Source organism: Rhinopithecus bieti, unplaced genomic scaffold (assembly GCF_001698545.2).
Source record: "Rhinopithecus bieti isolate Rb0 unplaced genomic scaffold, ASM169854v2 scaffold_6513, whole genome shotgun sequence".
Taxonomy (NCBI): Eukaryota; Metazoa; Chordata; class Mammalia; order Primates; family Cercopithecidae; genus Rhinopithecus; species Rhinopithecus bieti.
The window spans coordinates 1,168,315-1,189,714 of NW_016805931.1; the positions used below are offsets into that span (position 1 = coordinate 1,168,315).

Consider the following 21,400-nt stretch of genomic DNA (forward strand, 5'->3'; position numbering starts at 1 on the left):
GGGGGGTGGTGGGGGGGTCCTACTTTTTGAGTAGAAATGGGTAAAATGGTACCTTTGGACTCGTACAGTTAAGGCCACATGGATAATAAAAGAATACACAGAAGCTGTTAAGTTTATCATACATATTTACTTAATCTATACAGAATCAAGTAGATAAAATCAGATTCACATTAGTGAAAAATCTCTACAAAATGTCTTTGAAAAGCAAAACAAGACTGCCTCTTAACAATTCGTATCCTCAATGAAAGATGTGGGCTGTAAAAATAAAGCAGTGTGTTTAGCACAAACTAGAAGATATCTGCATCATTTTTTCACGGTTATTTCCATCTACAGTCTGAAAGAGGTAGATTTTCTGCAACACCTGAGAATTGAATTGTGATAACCAGGTGTAATAAAGGCAGTTGCATACGTAACTGAAGAATACTGGTCTCAAGACCAAGAAATGTACTCCTAACAAGTCTGAGGATGAAATGGTCCATATTACCCAAGACCCAAGTTTTCTCTACACCTTGGAGTCTACTGCCACTATAAATAATACACATCATGATTCCATGATGGTGCAACAAATGCAACTTAAGTGAATTCAACATTTAAACCTTTTCTGGGCCAGCCTAGTAGCATTACAGTATTCTAGAATATGATAGGGGGTGTGCTACAAAGCCACAACACTGGGCTGGTGAGGTGATCACTGTAGGAAGATGTCCTTCTCAGAGGGTCCCCATTTGTTTTTATTCACAGGGTAATGGGAGGAAGGGTTCTGAAAGGAACAGATGCATCCCAGACAGAATCCATATCCCTTCAACACTACAGTAGCATCTAGCTAAAAATACAAAGTAAGCCAAAAGCAGCAGGCCAAGTACGGTTAATCACATTGCTTTAAAGCCCTTGGAAGTATGCAAAAGGCCCAAGATTTACAATCTTCCACACAGGACAAGCACCACAAAGAAATGTGGTGGGCTACACAAATGGCTTAATGTTAAGAGCGGTACATCCAGCAGAGTTCTTGTGAAATGTGATCATTAGTACTAATTTTAAGGTAGATTATATTTCTGATCTATACCTGCATTTTCCCCCCCACCCACCCAGGGAAATGAGCCTAGTGTTTCTTTAGTAGCAGAACGGGGTGTACTCATAAGAGGGTGTTGGAGGGTATTGTTTTTTGTTTCTGACTCATTTTGAATGGTAATTAGATAATCTACTTTGTAGATATCTTTTCCTCCACTGTTTGGCCCCTTGAATTAACATGACTGATGGTGGAGGCTTAGATACAACCCTCCACTCCAGGCAGTTTCCTATCTGTTGGACAATTATCAATTCTTTCAACCCAGTTTAGACCATGAATGTGAAAGGACTTTACAAATAAAACTTGTAACAAAGAGAAAACCCTTTTAACTGGACAAAACAGTTTATTCAGTCCAGTAAGCAGTTTAACAAGTGTCAGTCTGATAGTTTTGCTCAGTGGAATGTGCTAACATCAGTTCTAGTAGAACCTTTTATTTCATAAAGCATTTCAATGCAAATTATACCAGGGACAAAGTCCAAACTTCCATCAGTGCAGCCTGATTAATCATCTGCATAACTGAGCCACATTCAACATTGAAACAAAGAACTAATTCAAAAGTTACGTGCTTAATTTCAAATGTTCCCCCATTCCAAGTGTAGAGACCTTGATAATACTGTGGCTTTTTTTTTTCCTCCTTAAAAAAGAGATGGTAACTAAGAAGGGGGTAAGAAACAGACTGAACACATAAGTAATAGATCCTGACTAACACTCTGCCAAGTCTTCCCAAAGTAAAAATGTTGGTGCCAGTGTTTGCTTTGCAAATGAAAATCAATTTCAGTTGGTACTACTGATCCATAATGAAAATTACCTTTTGAAAAACCTGGAGTATTTTGCTGGTGGACCTTTTGTAATAGCTTTCAAGCAGCCAGAAAGTATTGGAGAAACTTCTGCCTAGTGAAAGCTACACGTGAAATGACCATCCTTGTCTTTGACAAGGGACTTCATTGAACAGCAAACATGAACACCAGTTTTCAAAGAATAAGTGACCTTCTATGGGAAGTGGAGAATATGTACTCAAATCCCAAATCAGAATCAAACACAAACCACCATCCTCTACGGGAGCCCCTCATGGTCCAAATCCCACACCTGAAACCAAAGCGGGATGACTGTTCAGTCACATAAACACTAAGCTTATTTGTCTAGTGATTTGCCTGCATATACTATTTTGTCGACAAGTGACATCTTTATATACATATTCTGCTGAAACTTGGAATCTAGCCATGTGGCCATCTCAATTTGTCCCAAGATATATTTTCAAAAAGCTAATTTCAGTCAAATATGCTTGTTTCTGACCCAATGTTAGAGTTTTATTTTTACTTGGCATTTAAATGGGTTATTAGACAAAACTAATCACCTTGGTATTTTCTTTTTTTGAATAATATTAATTGGGGGGACCTAAGACGTTTAAATTAATATTGTTTTCACATTAAGGAACCATCGTCAGAACAAAGTTCCCTTGTAATGGTTGGCCCTGTCAGTGAAATTTTCATTAGGATGATAATGTGCAAGTAGCAGGGAGAGAAAGGACAAGGCAGTGAACACGTGCATTCCAGTGGAGGGAGGATGAGGCCGATGTGCAACACAGCCGAGGAAAATTTATAGATTAAACTATTCAAAACTGCTAAGCAGCCTCCTATACCACGTAAGTCCAGTAGTTCTAAGAAAATACAGATATGGTAGAAAAAGTAAGAAAATTTTCACCACAAAACCAATAGTTAACTACTAACAGAGAAAGTTATACACAAAATATATCTCTCAATACAGTGATCACACCTCATCTTAGTCAACCGACTCAATGGCCGGAGCAGAGCCTGTGGACGGGGGCTTTTGCACGGCGCTTCTCTGGCTCTTGGACTCGGCCTCCAGGTACGCTCCCAGGGCTCTTTTCGAGGAAGTGTTCAGCTCCTTGTGAGAATCCAGAGCAGCACAGGGCTGTATCACAGATGTTGCTAAATCCCTGTCGGCCGCTTTGAGGGATACCTGCTCTTTCAGGACTTCTACCTTCTCATTGAGCTCATTCCTTTCTGTTTGAAGAGCCCTGCACAGCTTCTCTAACCGTTCCAGTTTTATTTGAAGGGCCTTGTACTCTTTATCACGGACTGTTTTCAGCCATTTGCAGAAGTGCTTTATTATTGTTTTCCCATTTGGTACGCCATATTATTGTTTCTTTTTCCAGTTTTTTAATTTTCTTTGTCATCTTTTCCATTTCCTGTCTGAAGGTTGTAAACACTTCATTGCTTTTTGCCATGGTAGTCTGGAATTCTTCAAACTTATCCATATAAAGAGAAAGCTGCTGTTTTAGTTGTACTTCTTGCTGTTTCATTTGTTCGTATTTGTGCCTCAATTCTGTCGCTTCTTTTAATAAAAACTCTCTCTCTCTCTGATGTTTTTCATCAGCTTCTTTTATCAGTTGTGTAGTTTGCTGCAGTTTGGCATCCACGAGCTGTTGTTGCAGTTCCTTATGTTTGAACACCTTATCAATGTGCTCTTCCCTCAGTGCATACTGTTCGATGAGCTTCTTCAGCTTCTTCCCCAGCTCGATGTTCTCCTGTCGGAGTTTGGCGTTGTGGATGTCGTGCTGCTCCAGCTGGGCTTGAATTTCATTTAAGGTAATCTGGAAATGTGCAGTTGCTTCTTTACGTCGTTCTTCTTCCTCTCGTGCCTGCTGCATATTTTCCTCCTTTAACGTCTTATTGTGACGCTGAAGTTCTCTGCAAAGAGACTCTAGCTTGCTTCTTGCCAAGATGGCCTTGCTGTGTTCACTCTGCAAGTGAACTTTCTCTTTCACAATCTGGGCTTGCTTCTTCTGCAGGATCTTCATTTGCTTCTGAACATTCCTGCTCTCCTCCAGAAGATCAGCATATTTCTTACAGAGAGCTGCCAGCTTCTCCTCTGGGGTTGAAAGGGTGTTTAGGGCTTGCATCAGTAACAAAACTTCTTTTCCTAAGGTTTTTTCTTTGTTCCTGTTGCACTCTGAATCTTGCTGACCATCAGGGGGATCTGTTCGAGCTTCTCCCCCAGGGATTTCCTCTCTTGACTCTTGTGTGCAGTATGCCGGGCTCACCAAATTCCTGTTCTCTGTTATAAAGTCACTGCCTTCATCCTCTTCCAATGAATGCTTGTTACTTGTGCCACCACAATTTGAGTCTTGATGTTGAAGAATATCATTTGATTGAGAATTACACAACATATCTGCTTTCACCCCTAGCCCACAAATTCCAGCTTCTTCCATTGTGCCAATTTCAAACTTCTGCCGCGGGCTGCGTCGCCGTCCGCCCCGTCCGGCCTCTGTCGCCTCTTCGGCGCCGCCGCCTCTTCCCCGCGCTGCCTCCTCTACCCGCGTCGCCATGAGGTGACGGCAGCAGCCAAACCTTTTTTAATCTTTTCATGGGAGAATAAGAACATAGAGCTACCTAGTCTGCCATTTTGCTGATGTCACTTGATATAAATCAGTTCTTAATGAGATATTCTGAGAGCCATTTTTATTCAGAGGAGTAACTAATACCTTCTATCTTCTTGGTGACAGAGTATTAGAGTTAAGTGGAACTACACTAGGTATTTGTGTTTATTCTGACTGGAGGTAGTTTAGTGTAATGAGTAAGGGCAGGAACTTTGGTGTGGATACAAATGAGTCTTAGATTGGCTTCTTATTAGAAAGTTATTTTCCCTTTTCCAATACCAGTTTTATCTTCTGTAGAATGGATATAATAAATGTTAGGTGGTTGAAAGGATTCAACAAAATGATTCACCTAAAAAAATACTTATCAAGTGCTCAATACGTATCAGTAATTTTATGGAAATATTTAATATGTTTATTGTATACAGCTCTACTTACTAGTGGCCACACGGATTGATGATCACCCTTTAGTCCAGGCATCAGTACAGATTATTTTTTGAGTAGCTACCAAGAGCTTTCTGAATATTTTTACCCAGTTAATGTTTTAAAGTCCATGTCTCTAAGTAGGGATTTTGCTTTCCAAAACTCTTCAAGAATTACAAAGACCCCATTCTCCATGATGTGATTATTTTACATTGCATAAAACAGCTCATATGCTCCATAAATATATACACCAACTATGTACTCACAAAATTAAAATTTTAAAATTAAAAAAACAGTATTACAAAGACTAAAAAGATAATACTATTCAATTCTAGCTAGCAAGAGTGTGGTGAATGGGTATTCATACAATGTTGATGGAAACTGAAATTAGTATAACCTTTCTGGTAAGCAAAATGGCACTGTGTGACAGCAGCCCTAAAAACAGTCATGCCCTTTTACTCAGTCAGCCAATGCTAAGGGGTCTAAGGAAACCATCAGAGATGTAAAGGGAAATTCAACTATCATCCATTTACTCATTCGCTTAACAAACATTTGATACCTGCTAAATGTCAGGTGTTAATTCTAGACTCTGTGATCAAGTCCAGCCTTTGTCCTTAAGAAGTTTTAAATGAAAAATTAGAAACACTATTGTTAGTGGTGGAAGTTATCTGAGTTACCTGCAGCAAATCCAAATGAGTCTGCAGTAACCTCAGTTCTTGCCTCCTCAGAAGAAAGAATTCAACTGAGGGGCATAGGACAGAAGAAGAAACCGATGCATGTTTTACAGCAGGAGTGGAAGTTTATTAAAAAGCTTTAGAGGCCGGGTGTGGTGGCTCACACCTGTAATCCCAGCACTTTGGGAGCCCAAGACGGGCAGATCGTGAGGTCAAGAGATCGAGACCGTCCTGGCTGACATGGTAAAACCTTGTCCCTATTGAAAATACAAAAAAGTAGCCAGACATGGTGGCAGGCGCCTGTAGTCCCAGCTACTTGGGAGACTGAGGGAGGAGAATGATGTGAACCTGGGAAGTGGAGCTTCTAGGGAGCCGAGATCGCGCCACTGCACTCCAGCCTGGGTGACAGAGCGAGACTCCATCTCAAAAAGAAAGAAAAAAAGAAAAAAAAGAAAAAAGTTTTAGAGCAGGAATGGAAAGAAGGTAAACAACACTTGGAAGAGGGCCAAGTGGGCGTCTTGGAGGTCAAGTGCCCCATCTGAACTTGGACTTAGGGTTTTCTACGCTGGCCTACTTCTGGCACCTTGTGTCCCATTTCCCTTGATTCTTCCCTTACGGTGTGATCTGCCCACTTGCACGTTGGCCAGCTAGCACTTAGGAAGTGAGCATGCGCAGTGTCGTACGCATGCTGGAGTCGTACGCATGCTCACCTGAGGCATTCTTCCCTTTTCCAATGGAATGCCCCCAGAAGCTCATATACCAGTTAAACTCTGCCATTTTGCCTCTTAATGCCCATGCTTGAGCCCACTCGCCCAATTCCTGAGTTTTTGTTTCTTTTTTTTTTTTGAGACGGAGTCTTGCTGTGTCGCCCAGGCTGGAGTGCTGTGGTGCAATCTCAGCTCACTGCAACCTCCACCTACTGGGTTCAAGTGATTTTCCTGCCTCAGCCTCCTGTAGCTGGGATTACAGGCACCTGCCACCACGCCTGGCTAATTTTTGTATTCTTAGTAGAGATGGGGTTTCACTGTATTGGCCAGACTGATCTTGAACCCTGACCTCTTGATCCGCCTGCCTCAGCCTCCCACAGTGCTGGGATTGTGAGCCACTGTGTCCGGCCCAATTCTTGAGATCTTATTTTGGAGCTGCCAATCACTAGTTACAGATGTTTGTATTTATTGGGAAACGGCCTTTCCCTGTTGCTGGCTGCAGCCAATTATTAGGTTTGCAAGGCAGCGTGACAACCGTCTGAGCATCACCTGATGGTCACCTGACTTTCCTGGTGGTGTGTAGGGGGTGCCCTCTCCTGTCCTGCTCATGCCTGATTAGCTACCTACTGTAATACTATGAATGTGCAATAATAGAACATAAGTCAAAAAATTATGTTAATCCATAAAGTAGAATATTATGAACCTTAAAAATCATGTTTTGAAGAATTATTAATAGAAGGTGATACATGCTGATTGCATATTTTAAAAAAACGAAAGCTTTATTTAGCATAATATCAATTTTGTTTAAAAGATAATGCAAATAATTATACAGAAAACAGCTGAAAGGAAATATACCAAAATGGTAATAAGGGTTATCTCTGGTTGATGGGATAATGGATGATTTTACTTTTCTTTGTATTTTCTACACTTAAAAAAAGTTGTATAATAAGCATATGCTACTTTTATAACTAGAAAAATGCATATTTTCAGAGAGAAATTTGGGGCTAGAGTGTTTGCAATGTGGAAGGAAAATGAGAGTTATTTGATAGTGTTTATAGTGGGTATTCCATCATCCTGGAGGTCAAGGAAGGAGAGGCCTAGGGGAGGTGAGAGTAAATAAGAGAGACAGCCTATTTTCTGGTTCTGTGGTCTCTTTTTACCTCCTTTCTGCTTGGCGTAGCATATGACCCAATCAATAAGAGGCGGATTTGCTGAAAAATCACAGGAATGCATCCTTTTTTCACTGGGTGTTCCTTTTTCAGAGGTGTTGGGGTTGGGGGGGCCGACATTCCTTTTGTACTGCCTTGCAAATGCCACTTCATTCATATAGCAGACCACAATAAACTATCATTTCCTTTCTAAGGTTTTTTCTTTTTTCAATTTTGGATGGATGCTATTAGCAAATTCTTATCTTTTTGCAAATACAAGAGTTGTATGATTTTTATTTTCAGCGAAAACTGAACCACCTGAGATTTTCAGTGTGAAACCAGTTTTGGGCATCAAACGAATGATTCAGATTGAATGGATAAAGCCTGAGTTGGCGCCTGTTTCATCTGATTTAAAATATGCACTTCGATTCAGGACAGTCAATAGTACCAGCTGGGTAAGTTATGCCGTTATAATAATGTTCCTATTAGAGGCCCAGAGGAAAAGAATCATTGACAACTATTCTTGACCTGGAATCATTATTTCACTTTTTACATTGAAAATAGAAGAGAGACACTAGGAAGTACTTTTCTTCCTAGTGTTCCATTTTTCCTTCTGGACCTTTTAGTTTGGAAGAGTGTTCTACAATAGGCATTTTTGCCTTCTGAGTGCAGGGACACAATAAAGAGTGAGAAATTTACTTTTGCATTATATCCAAGTTTGTGTCTGGCTGTGGGGCTACCAGAGAGTCTATGGTTTGGCCATTTTATTTTTTATTTTTCTGACCCTTTATAAAATCATGAGGTATAACATACATTTGGAAAGGTGAACAAAACATAAATATTGCATTTAACAAATTACTAAGTCAGTGCTCATATAGAAACCACTGCAGTCAAGAATAGAACATCTCCAGGATGCCAGAGCCCACTGCTTGCCCTTTGCTCATGACCTCCGTGAGAGCTAACTGTTGCCCTGATTTTTGTGGTAATCTTCTTTGCTTTCATTTTTTACCATTTAAGCCTGCATCACTGAAGAACATAGTTTAAAAGACTATGCCCTCTTTCCTTGAGCCCTCCTCCTTCATCCTGAAGGAGCGCCCAGTAGAAATAGAGGAGCATATAAAGGGAATCCATACATTTTGTGTTTTCTAATGTTTGGCTTCTATCTCTCAATATTGTGCTTTTAAGACTTATTCATGCTATATAATACTGTAGTTTATTAATCTTCATTGCTGTGTAGTATCCCATGGTCTGAACATGATGGAATGGTGACTTTAATTTGCATTGACCTGAATTTTAATGAAGTTACATACCTTTTCATATGTTTATTGGCCCTTTGGATTCCTTCTTCTGGAAGTGCTGATTTAAGCCTTTTGCATGTTTTCTCTATTGGCTGGTCTGCCTGATTTTTCAACTGATTTGTAGGCATTCCTTATATATTCTGTTTATGAGTCTTATTTGTTACGTGTATGGCACACATCTTTCACTATGTGGCATGACGTTCCACTCTCTTAATGGTGACTTTTGAGGAACAGTCACTTAATTTTAATATGGTTAAATTTTATCTGTCTTTATCTTTATGCTTCATGCCTTTTGTGTCTTAGGAAATGTTTTCTTACCTCAAAGTCCGGAAAATATTCTGCAGTTTCCATCAGTGCAGCCTGAAATTGTATCACCTTTTTGTAATCATCTCATATTTATTGCCTTTTTATAAATTTTAGACAGGGTCTCACTCCGTTACCCAGGCTGGAGTGCAGTGATGTGATCGCAGCTCATTGCAGCCTTGAACTCTTGGACTCAGATGATCCTCCTGCCTCAGCCTCTCGAGTAGCTGAAACTACAGGCATGTGCCACCATGCCTGGCTGATTTTTAATTTGTTTTTGTAGTGTTGCCCAAGTTGGTCTCGAGCTCTTGGTCTTAAGTGATCCTCCTCCCTCAGCCTCCCAAAGTACTGAGATTACAGGTGTGAGCCGTCATGAGCAGCCACATTGTTGACTTCTAATCAACTATTGGCTAATTAAACCTTTAAGACTTTTTACCTCCTGAAGACTTACTAGTAAAACATACCTCTACTATCTTATCGTTTGTTGATTTTTAACCTAAGTTCAGGTGTTTTATTTATTCTTACTGAATTTCTTCATGTCGGTCTTATCTGTCATTCCAGCCTATTTAGAATCCTGTTTGGTCCAAAACTTATGATTAACTTTTTACTTTTTAACTTTCAGTATCTCCAGATTTGATAACACTTCCTTCTATACCTTTATCTAATTATTAATAAAAATGGTGACTACATCAGAGCCCTGTGGTAAACCAGTAGAAACCATCCAGAGGATCAACCCCTCCTTTGGATATGGTCATTTATTTAGGGTTCTATGAATATACCTAATTACCACTATCGTCATTCAGGCTACTTTTTTTTATCTTGTCCAGGAGGCTATCATGCGACCCTTTCCCTTGTGGAAACCCACAGACACCCTGTTTACTGCAGCACCGTCTCCTTGTCTGGAACTCTTTCAGTAAAGCATTATTTGTCCTATTGATGCAGAATTTTTGCTCCTTAGATCAGCTAAATCCGGGTTCTTGTGTCACCAAGAAAAATTAGGCACGCGGACACATTGAAGGGTGAGGAGAGAGGAATTTATTGGGCGAAAAGGAAACAAGAGAAAAAAACTCTCAGCAAAGCGAGATGGGCTCCTACTAACAGGCTACCATCTCACAGATTGAATACCAGGCCACCACACAGGAGCTGAAGCGTCCAGGCTCCTTCCCCCTGCACAAGGTGTGAACTTCCCGTGGCTCCACCCCATTCTCCCAGTGCACGGACGGACGGATTCCCCAGTCCGTTGTGGGCATGCGCGGACAAGACCCTGGGCAGGTTTCCCCATCTGCACAAAAGCATCTGATGTAAACACTTGTGGGGCGGGTCGGAGATTCTCTGGGAAACCCCCTTATCTGCCTTCTGCCTCTATCACTATGTTCAGAGAGATGGTAGTGGCCACTTCTCCCCCCAGCTTCCTTTCTAAGCCGGCTCTGGCACCATTCTCTTTGAACCTGCCTAGTGGAACATTAGATTCAATAATCATAGTTTGGGGAACCCCTAAGCGGGGCAGTCCCTGGTACAGCACAAGCTCCTCTTCATACCACATGTCATGGTATCCGTGAACCTGAGAAACTTCTGGGATAATCTACTGGCTGTAAACCCTTAATTCCTTCTATTTGATGAGCTCAGAGTCACTACAGCTGCTGGGATAGGATTCAACAAGAAAAATAAACCAGGACTAGAGTCCCTCTGGAAAATTACTATACCACATACAACACTAAGTGAGGGCAACAAGTATAAACTACCCAACCCTTGGCAGCCTGTACCCTGTCTCTTTGACAAACTCACCTACATCTGTACTCTTCTACATCTGCTTCCTTCCTTCCAGTCCCCAAGGTAAAATGTCCTGCCTCCTGTTTTCCTGGAGGATGCAGGAAGGAAGGTGGAAGTCTGTACTACTCTTTCTCTCTCCTTAGATTTCTTTCTTTCTTTCTTTCTTTTCTTTTTTTTTTTTTTTTTTTTTTGGGGATGGAGTTTCACTTTTGTTGCCTGGGCTGGAGTGAATGGCGGAATGGCACAATCTTGGCTCACTGCAACCTCCACCTCCGGGGTTCAAGTGATTCTCCTACCTCAGCCTCCTGAGTAGCTGGAATTACAGGCTTGCGCCACCACACCTGGTTAATTTTTTGTATTTTGAGTAGAGATGGGGTTTCACCATGTTGGTCAGGCTGGTCTCAAACTCCTGACCTCAGGTGATCCACCTGCCTCGGCCTCCCAAAGTGTTGGGATTATGGGTGTAAGCCACCATGCCTGGCTTTCTCCTTAGCTTTCAAATACATGCAGTTATCCTCAGTTGTAATCCCAGTTAAACCCAACTCAGCTCTTCCCAACTTTCTATCAAAGATTTCCATTGTTGATGGAAAAGGGTCCAAATTGTTAACCCTGTGAGACCTGGCTTCTACCGACCCCTTCGCGCTCTCTCTCTTGCCTCTCTGGTCATTCTGAATTGCTTGTTTCCCTTGCATCATGTTCTCTCACTCTTTCTGTGCCTCTTCCTAGAACACCCTCTGCTTTTGCACCTCTTCTCCTACCCCAATTTCTTCACCTTTCAGAACTCAGGCCTGACATATTTCCTTCTGAGGACCTGGGCCTGGTCCCTCCTCTGCATGCTTCTGTCATTGCACTTAACAACAACGCATTTCAACTTTCTCTTCCAGTTAGACTGTAAGTTCTTCAAATGCAGGAATCTTTGCTTTCGTCTGTTTTCCATTTGCCTGGTACATGCCTGTGCTCAATAAATATTTGTTTAAGTGTAGCCATGTAAAACTAATGCTAAAATTCCAACATGTCCATATAACAAGACCCATATTTGTATGATATGTGAGTAACAAAGAGCTTCCTTATACTCCAAATTATTGAATCCTTGCAAATATCCTGTAATTGAGGCCTTGCTATCCCCATTTTTGCAGATTAGGAAATTAAGATGTTGAAAACTTAAATGATCTATTCAAGATCACAGGGCTTGTTAGCTGCAAACCTAAGCTCAGGTTTTCTGTCTCCCAGGTTTGCCATCCATGTGACCATACCTCAGCACCCTCCAGATTCTTTTGTGGCCCTAGTTTAAAGGGTTTGCACCTTTATATAATAAAGCCATGTGAGCCTCTTAGAAAGGGATCTCAAAACTGTTATAAGAATTTGATGTATGGACTGGGTGCAGTGGCTCACGCCTGTAATCCCAGCACTTTGGGAGGCCAAGGCGGGTGGATAAATTGAGGTCAGGAGTTAGGGACCAGCCTGGCCAACATGGTGAAACCCTGTCTGTACTAAAAATACAAAAAAAATTAGCCAGATGTGGCTGGGCGCGGTGGCTCATGCCTGTAATCCCAACACTTTGGGAGGCTGAGGCCGGCGGATCACAAGGTCAGGAGATCGAGACTATCCTGGCCAACACAGTGAAACCCTGTCTCTACTAAAAATACAAAAAATTAGCCGGGCATAGTGGCAGGCGCCTGTAGGCCCAGCTGCTCGGAAGGCTGAGGCAGGAGAATGGCAGGAACCCAGGAGGCGGAGCTTGCAGTGAGCCGAGATCACTGCACGCCAGCCTGGGTGACACAGCGAGACCCTGTCTCAAAAAAAAAAAAAAATTAGCTGGGCATGGTTGTGCGGACCTGTAGCCCCAGTTACTGGGGAGGCTGAGGCAGGAGAATCGCTTGAACCCAGGAGGCAGAGGTTGCAGTTAGCCAAGATTGTGCCACTGCACTCCAGCCTGGGCAAAAGAGTGAGAAACACACACACACACACACACACACACACACACACACACACACACACACAGAATTTGATTTAGGTTTTGTATCAGAACTTCTGACTCATCTATTAAGACAAACACTTTGGGTGAGTTAGGATTTGGCACAAAGCATAGATTGTTAACAATGAACCTGATGAAGCTAATTAGTATTTTGGTAGGGGTTCCATTGCCTGTGCAGAGCTGGGGAAGTTTTAGATCTAAGCCTGTATACAAAGGATCAATTGATCCTGGACCCTGTCAGGGCCAGAGGATCTTGGCTGGACAAAATAACAAAGTAAAGGAGCCTTACAGGCACCTTGTTTAAAAGACTGAGCAGTGGTTTCATCTCCTCTGAGGCTCAGGCTGGGAGGAAGAGGCTTCTGTGGCTACATTAGGCAGAACTTTCTGAGCATGAACGTGATAAGAACCACCACACAGGCTGAGCATGTGCTAAGGATACAAAAAAGCAGGAGGAAAAATTGAAAGATTAAAAAGAATATTATGTATTTTTTAAAGTGTGAAAAGTAAAATAGAGCTTTATTAGACTTCCTTACACTTGCTGTATGGATTAGTATTTTTATTTTAAATCACACATGGAGGGCACCATGTGGTTGGGCCTTTCCTGGCAGTCTTAATCCTTTTCTAACTGGATCCCTAACTAACAACAGGTTGTCCCAAGTTATGCTCTCCACAACCCTAGTCTGCCATTACAGCATCTCCAGGGCCTATTTGAAGAGGATGCTCAGGGAACCTGGGATTTAGCCCCCAAAGTGTCATTGCCTTTTCTTGTTCCACCCCCATCTCACCAGACTGGGAGTTCCAAAGACCATCTGCAGCTGGACAGAGTTCCAAAGTCCATCTGCAGTTGTCAGCTTTCTGCCATAGACACATATCCTCCTTCTGCCCAATTTCCTTAAAGCACAGGAGCTGCAATTAGGTACTAATTTTCACAGCTGGGACATAGATGTAAGTAGTATCAGGACTTCCTTCTCTTGCAGGATCCCATGGGACTATGCTGTGTGCATAGTAGTTAAATGGACATGTCTATTAGTGCAGTTTATTTTATTTATTTATTTATTTTGAGACGGAGTCTCTCTCTGTAGCCCAGGCTGGGGTGCAGTGGCTTGATCTCGGCTCACTGCAAGCTCCACCTCCCAGGTTCATACCATTCTCCTGCCTCAGCCTCCCGAGTAGCTGGGATTACAAGTGCCCACCACCACGCCCGGCTAATTTTTTTTTTTTTTTTTTTTTTAGTAGAGATGGCGTTTCATCATGTTAGCCAGGATGGTCTCAATCTCCTGACCTCGTGATCCGCCCACCTCAGCCTCCCAAAGTGCTGGGGGATTACAGGTGTGAGCGCACCTGCACCCGGTCAGTGCAGTTTATTTTTTATTAATCAGCTCAAAATAAGCTATATAAACCTTTAGGTTTTGGGTTTTATAACTTTAGGTTTATAAAGCTTATATTGAGCTACATGTTTATATTGAACTAAAGGTTTATATTGCAGCAACAATGATTGTGCTCAGAAAAGGAATAGCTAAATGTTTAGTTTCTCTTGGAGAGCTGAGTCCCAGAAATTGTATAAAGCAACACCTTCACTTTACCAATGAGAAGCTGACATCTAGAGAAAAGAACTGATTTATTTACCTCTTCCCTCCCCAAGAGAGTATCAAAATTAATTTATACATTCAGGCTGTTGAGACTTTCAGCAGCTTGACTGGTCACCCAAAGACCAATGCTTTGAAGTGAAAGATTTGGGTAAAATGAAAAAGCCTAGGAGTGAAGAAATCTATGTTCTGGTCCTATTCTGCAGATCTTCTAACTTTCATTTAAATGGTTATTTAACTTTCCTGGGTCTCGTGCATGATGTGAGGATTGCATTTGATGCAGCTAAGGTCTCTATTCCTGCAGTTCCATGAGGCAGTATCTCTAGGTGTTGGAGTCACCTCCTAGGCTCAGGTTGCCCTGGATCTTGAGGCTTGCATCTTCTAGAACAGCAAGCAGCAGAGCTCTGCTCATTCAGACAGGCCAGAGGTAGGAATCTCTGCCCCATAAGCTTAGATACAGGAAATGGGGAGGGAGGTGGTGGTTCACAGAGATGTTCATATCTATGTAGGTACCAATTGTTCCCAGGCACATATGAAAGTCTGTTAATGAAAATGATGTATTTTAAAATTTGATTTAGAGTGTTACTAGTTCTAAAAATGTAAGAGTAAAGAGTAGTAGTTCTAAAAATGTAAAAGCTGGGTAGTGAAGAGGAACATGGGAGGATAACATGTGTAGTCTCCATTTCAGTTTAGAACTGTCTCTGTCTTGTAGATGGAAGTCAACTTCGCTAAGAACCGTAAAGATACAAACCAAACCTACAACCTTATGGGGCTGCAGGCTTTTACAGAATATGTCGTAGCTCTGCGATGTGCAGTCAAGGAGTCAAAGTTCTGGAGTGACTGGAGCCAAGAAAAAATGGGAATGACTGAGGAAGAAGGCAAGCTACTCCCTGCGATTCCCTTCCTGTCTGCTCTGGCGTAGGGCTGCTTTGGGCTAGACTTGGTGGGGTTTGTCAAGTGTCCTGGTTGGGAATCATGGAATCTCATGACCCCAGGGGCCCCCTGTACCCTCCAAGAGTGAGCCTGCACAACTTTGTGCCCCAAAGGCAAAGGGTCACATTTTAATACTCATGAGATTCTTGTACTATACATGAAAGGATATCATATCATTTGTTTTGTTTTGTTTTTGAGATGGAGTCTCGCTCTGTCACCCAGGATGGAGTGCAGTGGTGTGATCTCGGCTCACTGCCACCACCACCTCCCGGGTTCAAGAAATTCTTGTGCCTCAGACTCCCAAGTAGCTGGGATTACAGGGGCCCACCACCACGACCGGCTAATTTTTGTATTTTTTGTAGAGATGGGATATCACCATGTTGGCCAGGCTAGTCTTGAACTCCTGACCTCAGGTGATCCACCCAGCTTGGCCTCCCAAAGTGCTGGGATTATAGGCGTGAGCCACTGCGCCCCGCCAGTATCATATAATTTGAAGGTGTCCTGTGATAAATTAAAGATATATATTGTGAACCCTGGAGCTACTACTCAAAATAAAGGTGTAACTAATTAAATTTTTTTAAAAATCACATCTTTAATGACAGTGAGGAAAGGAAAGAGGCATGGATTGCAGGTTGATCAAGCGCTTACTAAGTGTCAGTATGGTCATTAAGAGCAACGCTTCCCGTCAGTGGGCTTGGCTTAAATCCCAAGCCAGGTATCTTTGGGCAAGATACCTAATCTCTCAGTCCATTCTCAGAAATTTCCTCACATTTGTTCCCCTTTTCTATATTGAAATATAATATGTAAGTTAAGTTTATAGTAGTACCTATTTTTTTAGCATTATTTTAAAGATTAAATGAAATAATGTGTTTAGCCCATAGTAGATATTCACTAACTGCTAGATTTCCTATTCTTATTATTTATCCTACTATTATTATTTTTAATCCTCCTAAGAGCACAATAAAATATGTAGAGTCATTCCCATTTTGGAAATGAGGAAACTGAGTTTCAGAGACACTAATAAATGGCTCAGGGTCACTCAGCATGTGTTACTTTTCTCAAGAGTCTTGCCCAGAGTCTGACCCTCAGTAGGTGATCAATAAATGTGTGATGAATGTATCAGTTTTCTATTGCTGCTATAACAATACAAATTTAGTGGCTTAATGCAACACAAATGTATTCTTTCATAGCTCTGGAAGTCAGATGTCCAAAATCAGCTTCACTGGGCTAAAGTAAAGATGTCAGCAGGGTTGTTTCCTTCTGAGACTCTGAGTGGAGAATCTGTTTCCTTGCCTTTTCCAGTTTCTAGTGGCTGCCTGTATTCTTTGGCTTGTGGTCCTTCCTCCATCTATAAAACTTATCCCACCATCATCACATCACCTTTCCCCGCTCTTGTGTGTCAAACCTCTCTGCCTCCCTCTTATAAGGACTTTTGTGATCACAGTTAGGACCCACCTGGCTAATCCAAGATAATGTCCCCATCTCAAGATCCTTAACTTAATCACATCTGCAAAGTGCCTTTTACCATATAAGGAAACATTTACAGGTTCCAGGGATTTGGACGAGATGTTTTGGGGCCATTGTTCAGCCTAACACAGTAAATGAATGATTAATTGGATACATACCTAGTGATGGCCACACTTCTTCTTCTGAATTATGGACAAGCAATTTTAAAATGCCCACCCTTCTAACCTTCCTCTGAGGGTTTAACCTTATTTATTTATAAGGGATGTGAGTTTTAGAATATGAATTCCCCCATTGCCATGATTTCAGGCCTCATGATTTCAGGTGGTTTGGGGATACCCATATTGTAATAGAAAATGAGATTTCAGTCTCATACCCAAGTTGCAGACTAGTCTCAGATAACATCTGGGGTCAACTTCTGTGCTACCTCATCCACACAATAATGATTTATTCCTTTGGATCCTGGTTGAGTTTCCAGTATTAACACTAGTATTAACAGATGTTTGATGCATTCACCCCTATGGTCAGATGTCTGAAACCAATTTGATGCCTTCTGAATGTTGTGTTCCCCACCAGAGATGTTCATGCAGTATCATTCAGCAAATAGTTCTCTTCCTTTGCCTCACTTTTCAGCAGGCAAGCTGATGATTAAGTGCTCCCTTGGGTGCCGTTGTGTTTTACCTAGCTCCTCCCCTGCCATGGCTGTCACTCTTCTTTCTAGTGACCTCCTGGTGCCATCGTGGCTTAGAGTCTCAAGCTCCTCACAGACCAGCCAGTCCCTTGTGTCAGTTTTCTCAGCTTGTTTTGCTGCCAAAAACAAGATTTACTATTTTATCTGATTTATTAGTTCACCTAACTTGATTTAATTAGCAAACACCAGATGCTGGTGTTACCTATGCCTTTTGCTAATTAAACCAAATCAACACTTATTTATGCAAGTCACCACTAGAGAACTTTTGCTTTTGTCCTTCTTCCTTTTTTCAGGATCCCAGAAGAAACTGATTAAAATGCACCCCCCAACCCCCAGCAAATCCTCCTTTATTGTTTTCAAATTTATAAAGCACATGTTTTCCTATTTCAATGAAATGCCACTTGTTTAATGCATACCACTTCAAACCTTTCTAATTGTTTGAAAACATGTATTCTAAGTTGAATGTGAAGCACTGCCTATTTTCTTTTGGATTTCAATATATTGATTATTAAAGTTATTTACCTATATTTAGGCAATCTACTCACTACATGATACAGATATAATTTGATTCAAATCCTGGCTTTATTTCTTAAAAACTTGTGATATTGAATACCTGCTTAATTTCTCTATGCTTCAGAAATGACAGGACTGTGGGCATTAAATGAGAAAATTCACAGAAACTGACACTTGCTAAGAGTTAGCTTTTATTATTGTTGTTCTTCAGGAGGGGTACCTGTATATGTCTAACTGGTGGTCACTGTGGGGATACCCATATTGTAATAGAAATAGTATAGCATCAATTGTTGCTGTATTAATCCAGAGAATTGATGCCTTCGAATACATAGATATTTTGGTTGATTTGGAAAATTTTAATTTTGTTATTTTTTTTTCAGAGTCCTTACTTTTCCCCCTCTGATTAAACTGAAAATCCATTATCAATTTATGGTTAATGGAAAGCTGGCTATAATAACCATAGAAGACTTACATGCTAGTGAGGCAGTGGTTTCACTAACACCTGCATCTGTGGGAAGTCTATACTGAGAAGACTATTTCTCTTTGGACCATATTTGCAGGAAATAGTGACCTCGATGAAAGAAGAAAATATCCATTTAAACTCATTTGTCATTACCATCTATGAAAACAAATGACTGCCTATGGGTTTTTTTTTTTTGAGACAGGGTCTCACTGTGTCACCCAGTCTGAAATGTAGTGGTGAGATCTCAGCTCACTGCAGCCTCTACCACCCAGGCTCAAGTGATCCTCCCACCTCAACTTCCCGAGTAGCTGGGACTGCAGGCATGTGCCACCATGCCCGGCTAGCCTATGGGCTAAATCCAAGAAGAATTTCACTCATATTTCTAGTCAAGTGCCTGGAATGATTATTTAATAAGCAGTTTAGTTTTGCCTGTATCTGTCCTTGAGATGAATATTTAGGACTGGGTAATAATGAACAGCTTGTCTTTAGATTTTTTTTTTTCTTACTCTCAAAATTACTGGCCCTGAGTTTGACTCTCCACGTGATTGGAACAGAGAGATTCTGCATGTGAGAGATGGAGTGAATGTCCCTCTAATCTTGTGCGTTTCCTTGGAAGGTCTAATGACTTTGTAGCCCTGTACAAAGGCTGTCTTCTGTGAGGAACTTGGCCACTGCTTACATCTCACTGAAACCAGCCTGTTGCTTCCTGTCTGAGAAACTTGAGTACTGGCTGTTCTGTCTTCTGATTCAATAAAAGCTTTTGAGAAATCAGAAAACTCCTGGCAGAACTTTTGAGACAACACGTCAGCGGGATTTAGATGAAGTAATATGTAAAGTCAACACATTTCAATCTCCTTATAAACAATTCTAATAGAATTGCATTTAATACATCTCATTGGGAGATCCTGGGTCTAACAGCTAGACTGTGTTAACTAGACTTTAGCTTCTGCAAGAGTAGTTGTAGAAATGTGACTCTCCATTGAAGGCAAAACAAGTCATTAACTCAATTGTACTTGGTACATTTTCCTCATTATAAGATTGTCTTTAGTTGGAGTTCAGTAATTTTACTTTTATTTTTCTTTTTGTTTCATTTTTTTATTTTTTGAGACATGGGTCCCTCTGTTGCCCAGGCTGGAGTACAATGGTACGATCTCGGCTCACTGCAATCTCCGCTTCCCGGGTTCAAGCGATTCTCCTGCCTCAGCCTCCCAAGTAGCTTGGATTACAGGCACATACCACCACACCCGGCTAATTTTTTATATTTTTTGGTAGAGACAGGGTTTCACCATTGGCCAGGCTGGTCTCAAACTCCTGACCTCAAGTGATCCACCTGCCTCGGCCTCCCAAAGTGGTGGGATTACAGGCATGAGCCACGGCACCCAGCCAGTAATTTTACTTTAAGATATCCAATCACCTACAATTTAAAAGATCCCTGAAGACAATCTCTTACTTCTAAAAAATAGTTTAGATCTTGGTCTGAGTGGTAGACTCATTCTTTGTGGACCTAATTACATTATCTGCAGCCATGTGACTTCCTCAAGAAAAAATTCAGAGTGCAACTACTGCAGCTTTGACTAGGGACATTTACTCTCTTCTCCAAATCGTGGGCCACTAGCCTTCTTGACATTTGTTTAGAACTCTCTGCTTTCCTCTCATGGCTAAGGTGGGTGGGTCACTCTTTAATCAGTAGCTCAGTATTTTGATATCTCAGGTGCATGTCAGGGCGTTCAACTATAAATTGCCAGTGAGCCATCTCTTGACAAAACTTGCTTGAGACAGGATATTTGAGATATACTGTCCAGAAATCAAGTGAAATGTAAATTCCTTGTTTTTTGTAAGTTTCATCCCTGTATGATTAGATCATCAGAAGCCTGTACACTTGGACTGTTGTCTCAGACTGTTGTTTACTGGAAAAAGGCATGTGTCAGGATTTATGCCCTAGCTATTTATGGAAAACAACTATGAAAAATGAGCATATATGATATTTCTGTGCTTTTGCTCTATTGGGATTGCAGATATTGGCTTTTACGTTACTCTGTGTCCTTTTTGAAAATATCCACATGATAAATTCCATTTATGATTTCAGTGTTCGTAGCCAGAAAATAGTTTCCCTTCATACGAATTTCTAGGTTTCCTTTTTATTGGGCCACAAGAAATAGGCACCTCAGTGTGATTCTTTTTTATTTTAGAAAAACCAGCATTAAATTTAGAGCTCAAGGGGGGACCTAGTGAAGCTTATTTTCTTGTTCCTTTGTCATTTAATTTTTTCTTATATTTTATAACATCTTAAGTATGTAGTTTTTTTTTTTTTTGGAAGCAGACTTGGTATAAATTGTATCATATTTATATGATATGTGAGTTATCTGTGTCATTCCCAGCTTTAATATATACATTATGTCTAGAGGACATGAGATAGTCACATTTGATCTAGATTTGGGTGACAAATTATATTACAGTGGGGCCTATTATGCTTTTCCTTTATCTTACGTTAAGTCATCAGACTCAAGAGCAGTTTTATTTTTTATCTTTGGTTGATTCCAGTTCCTTGACCACAAAATGAAGACATCTTTGGTCATTGCAAGGCTGCCATCCCTCCACTCCTCACCTTATTCCTACTGGCTCCCTCGAGCAAATCCTTCCCAACTGCCCAGCTGACCTTCCCTGTCTCCTTTGCAACTCCCTTCTCTCTGGGTTGAGTACCTCATTCTTGTTCCTTACAGCTCCATGTGGCCTGGAACTGTGGAGAGTCCTGAAACCAACTGAGGTGGATGGAAGAAGGCCAGTGCGGTTGTTATGGAAGGTGACCTCCCTCTGGGTTATTTTTCTCTCTCTTTCTTCCCCTTCCCTCCCTTCCCTCCCATCTCTCCCTTCCTTCCCTTCCCTCCCTTCCCTCCCTTCTTTCCCTTCCTTCCCTTCCTTCCCTCTTCCCTTCCCTCCTCTCCCTTCCCCTCCCCTCCCCTTCCCTCCCTCCCCCTCTTGCCTTCCCCTTCCC

The 21,400-nt window shown here is 41.4% G+C and overlaps 2 protein-coding genes across 2 annotated transcripts in view; one reads left to right on the top strand and one right to left on the bottom strand.

Moving 5' to 3' along the window:
• Positions 1-21,400, top strand: part of IL31RA (interleukin 31 receptor A) — a 79,553-nt gene that overhangs the window by 30,591 nt on the left and 27,562 nt on the right. The window contains exons 5-7 of the mRNA XM_017874208.1: positions 7,716-7,867; positions 15,057-15,222; positions 21,129-21,208. Coding sequence (XP_017729697.1) covers positions 7,716-7,867; positions 15,057-15,222; positions 21,129-21,208 — 398 coding nt within the window. The remainder of the gene's footprint in view (positions 1-7,715; positions 7,868-15,056; positions 15,223-21,128; positions 21,209-21,400) is intronic.
• Positions 108-4,424, bottom strand: LOC108530990 (gamma-taxilin-like). Its single transcript, XM_017874209.1, is given in 2 exon segments — positions 108-3,170; positions 3,172-4,424. Coding segments are annotated over 2 exon segments (1,569 nt in total). The 5' UTR covers positions 4,413-4,424; the 3' UTR covers positions 108-2,842.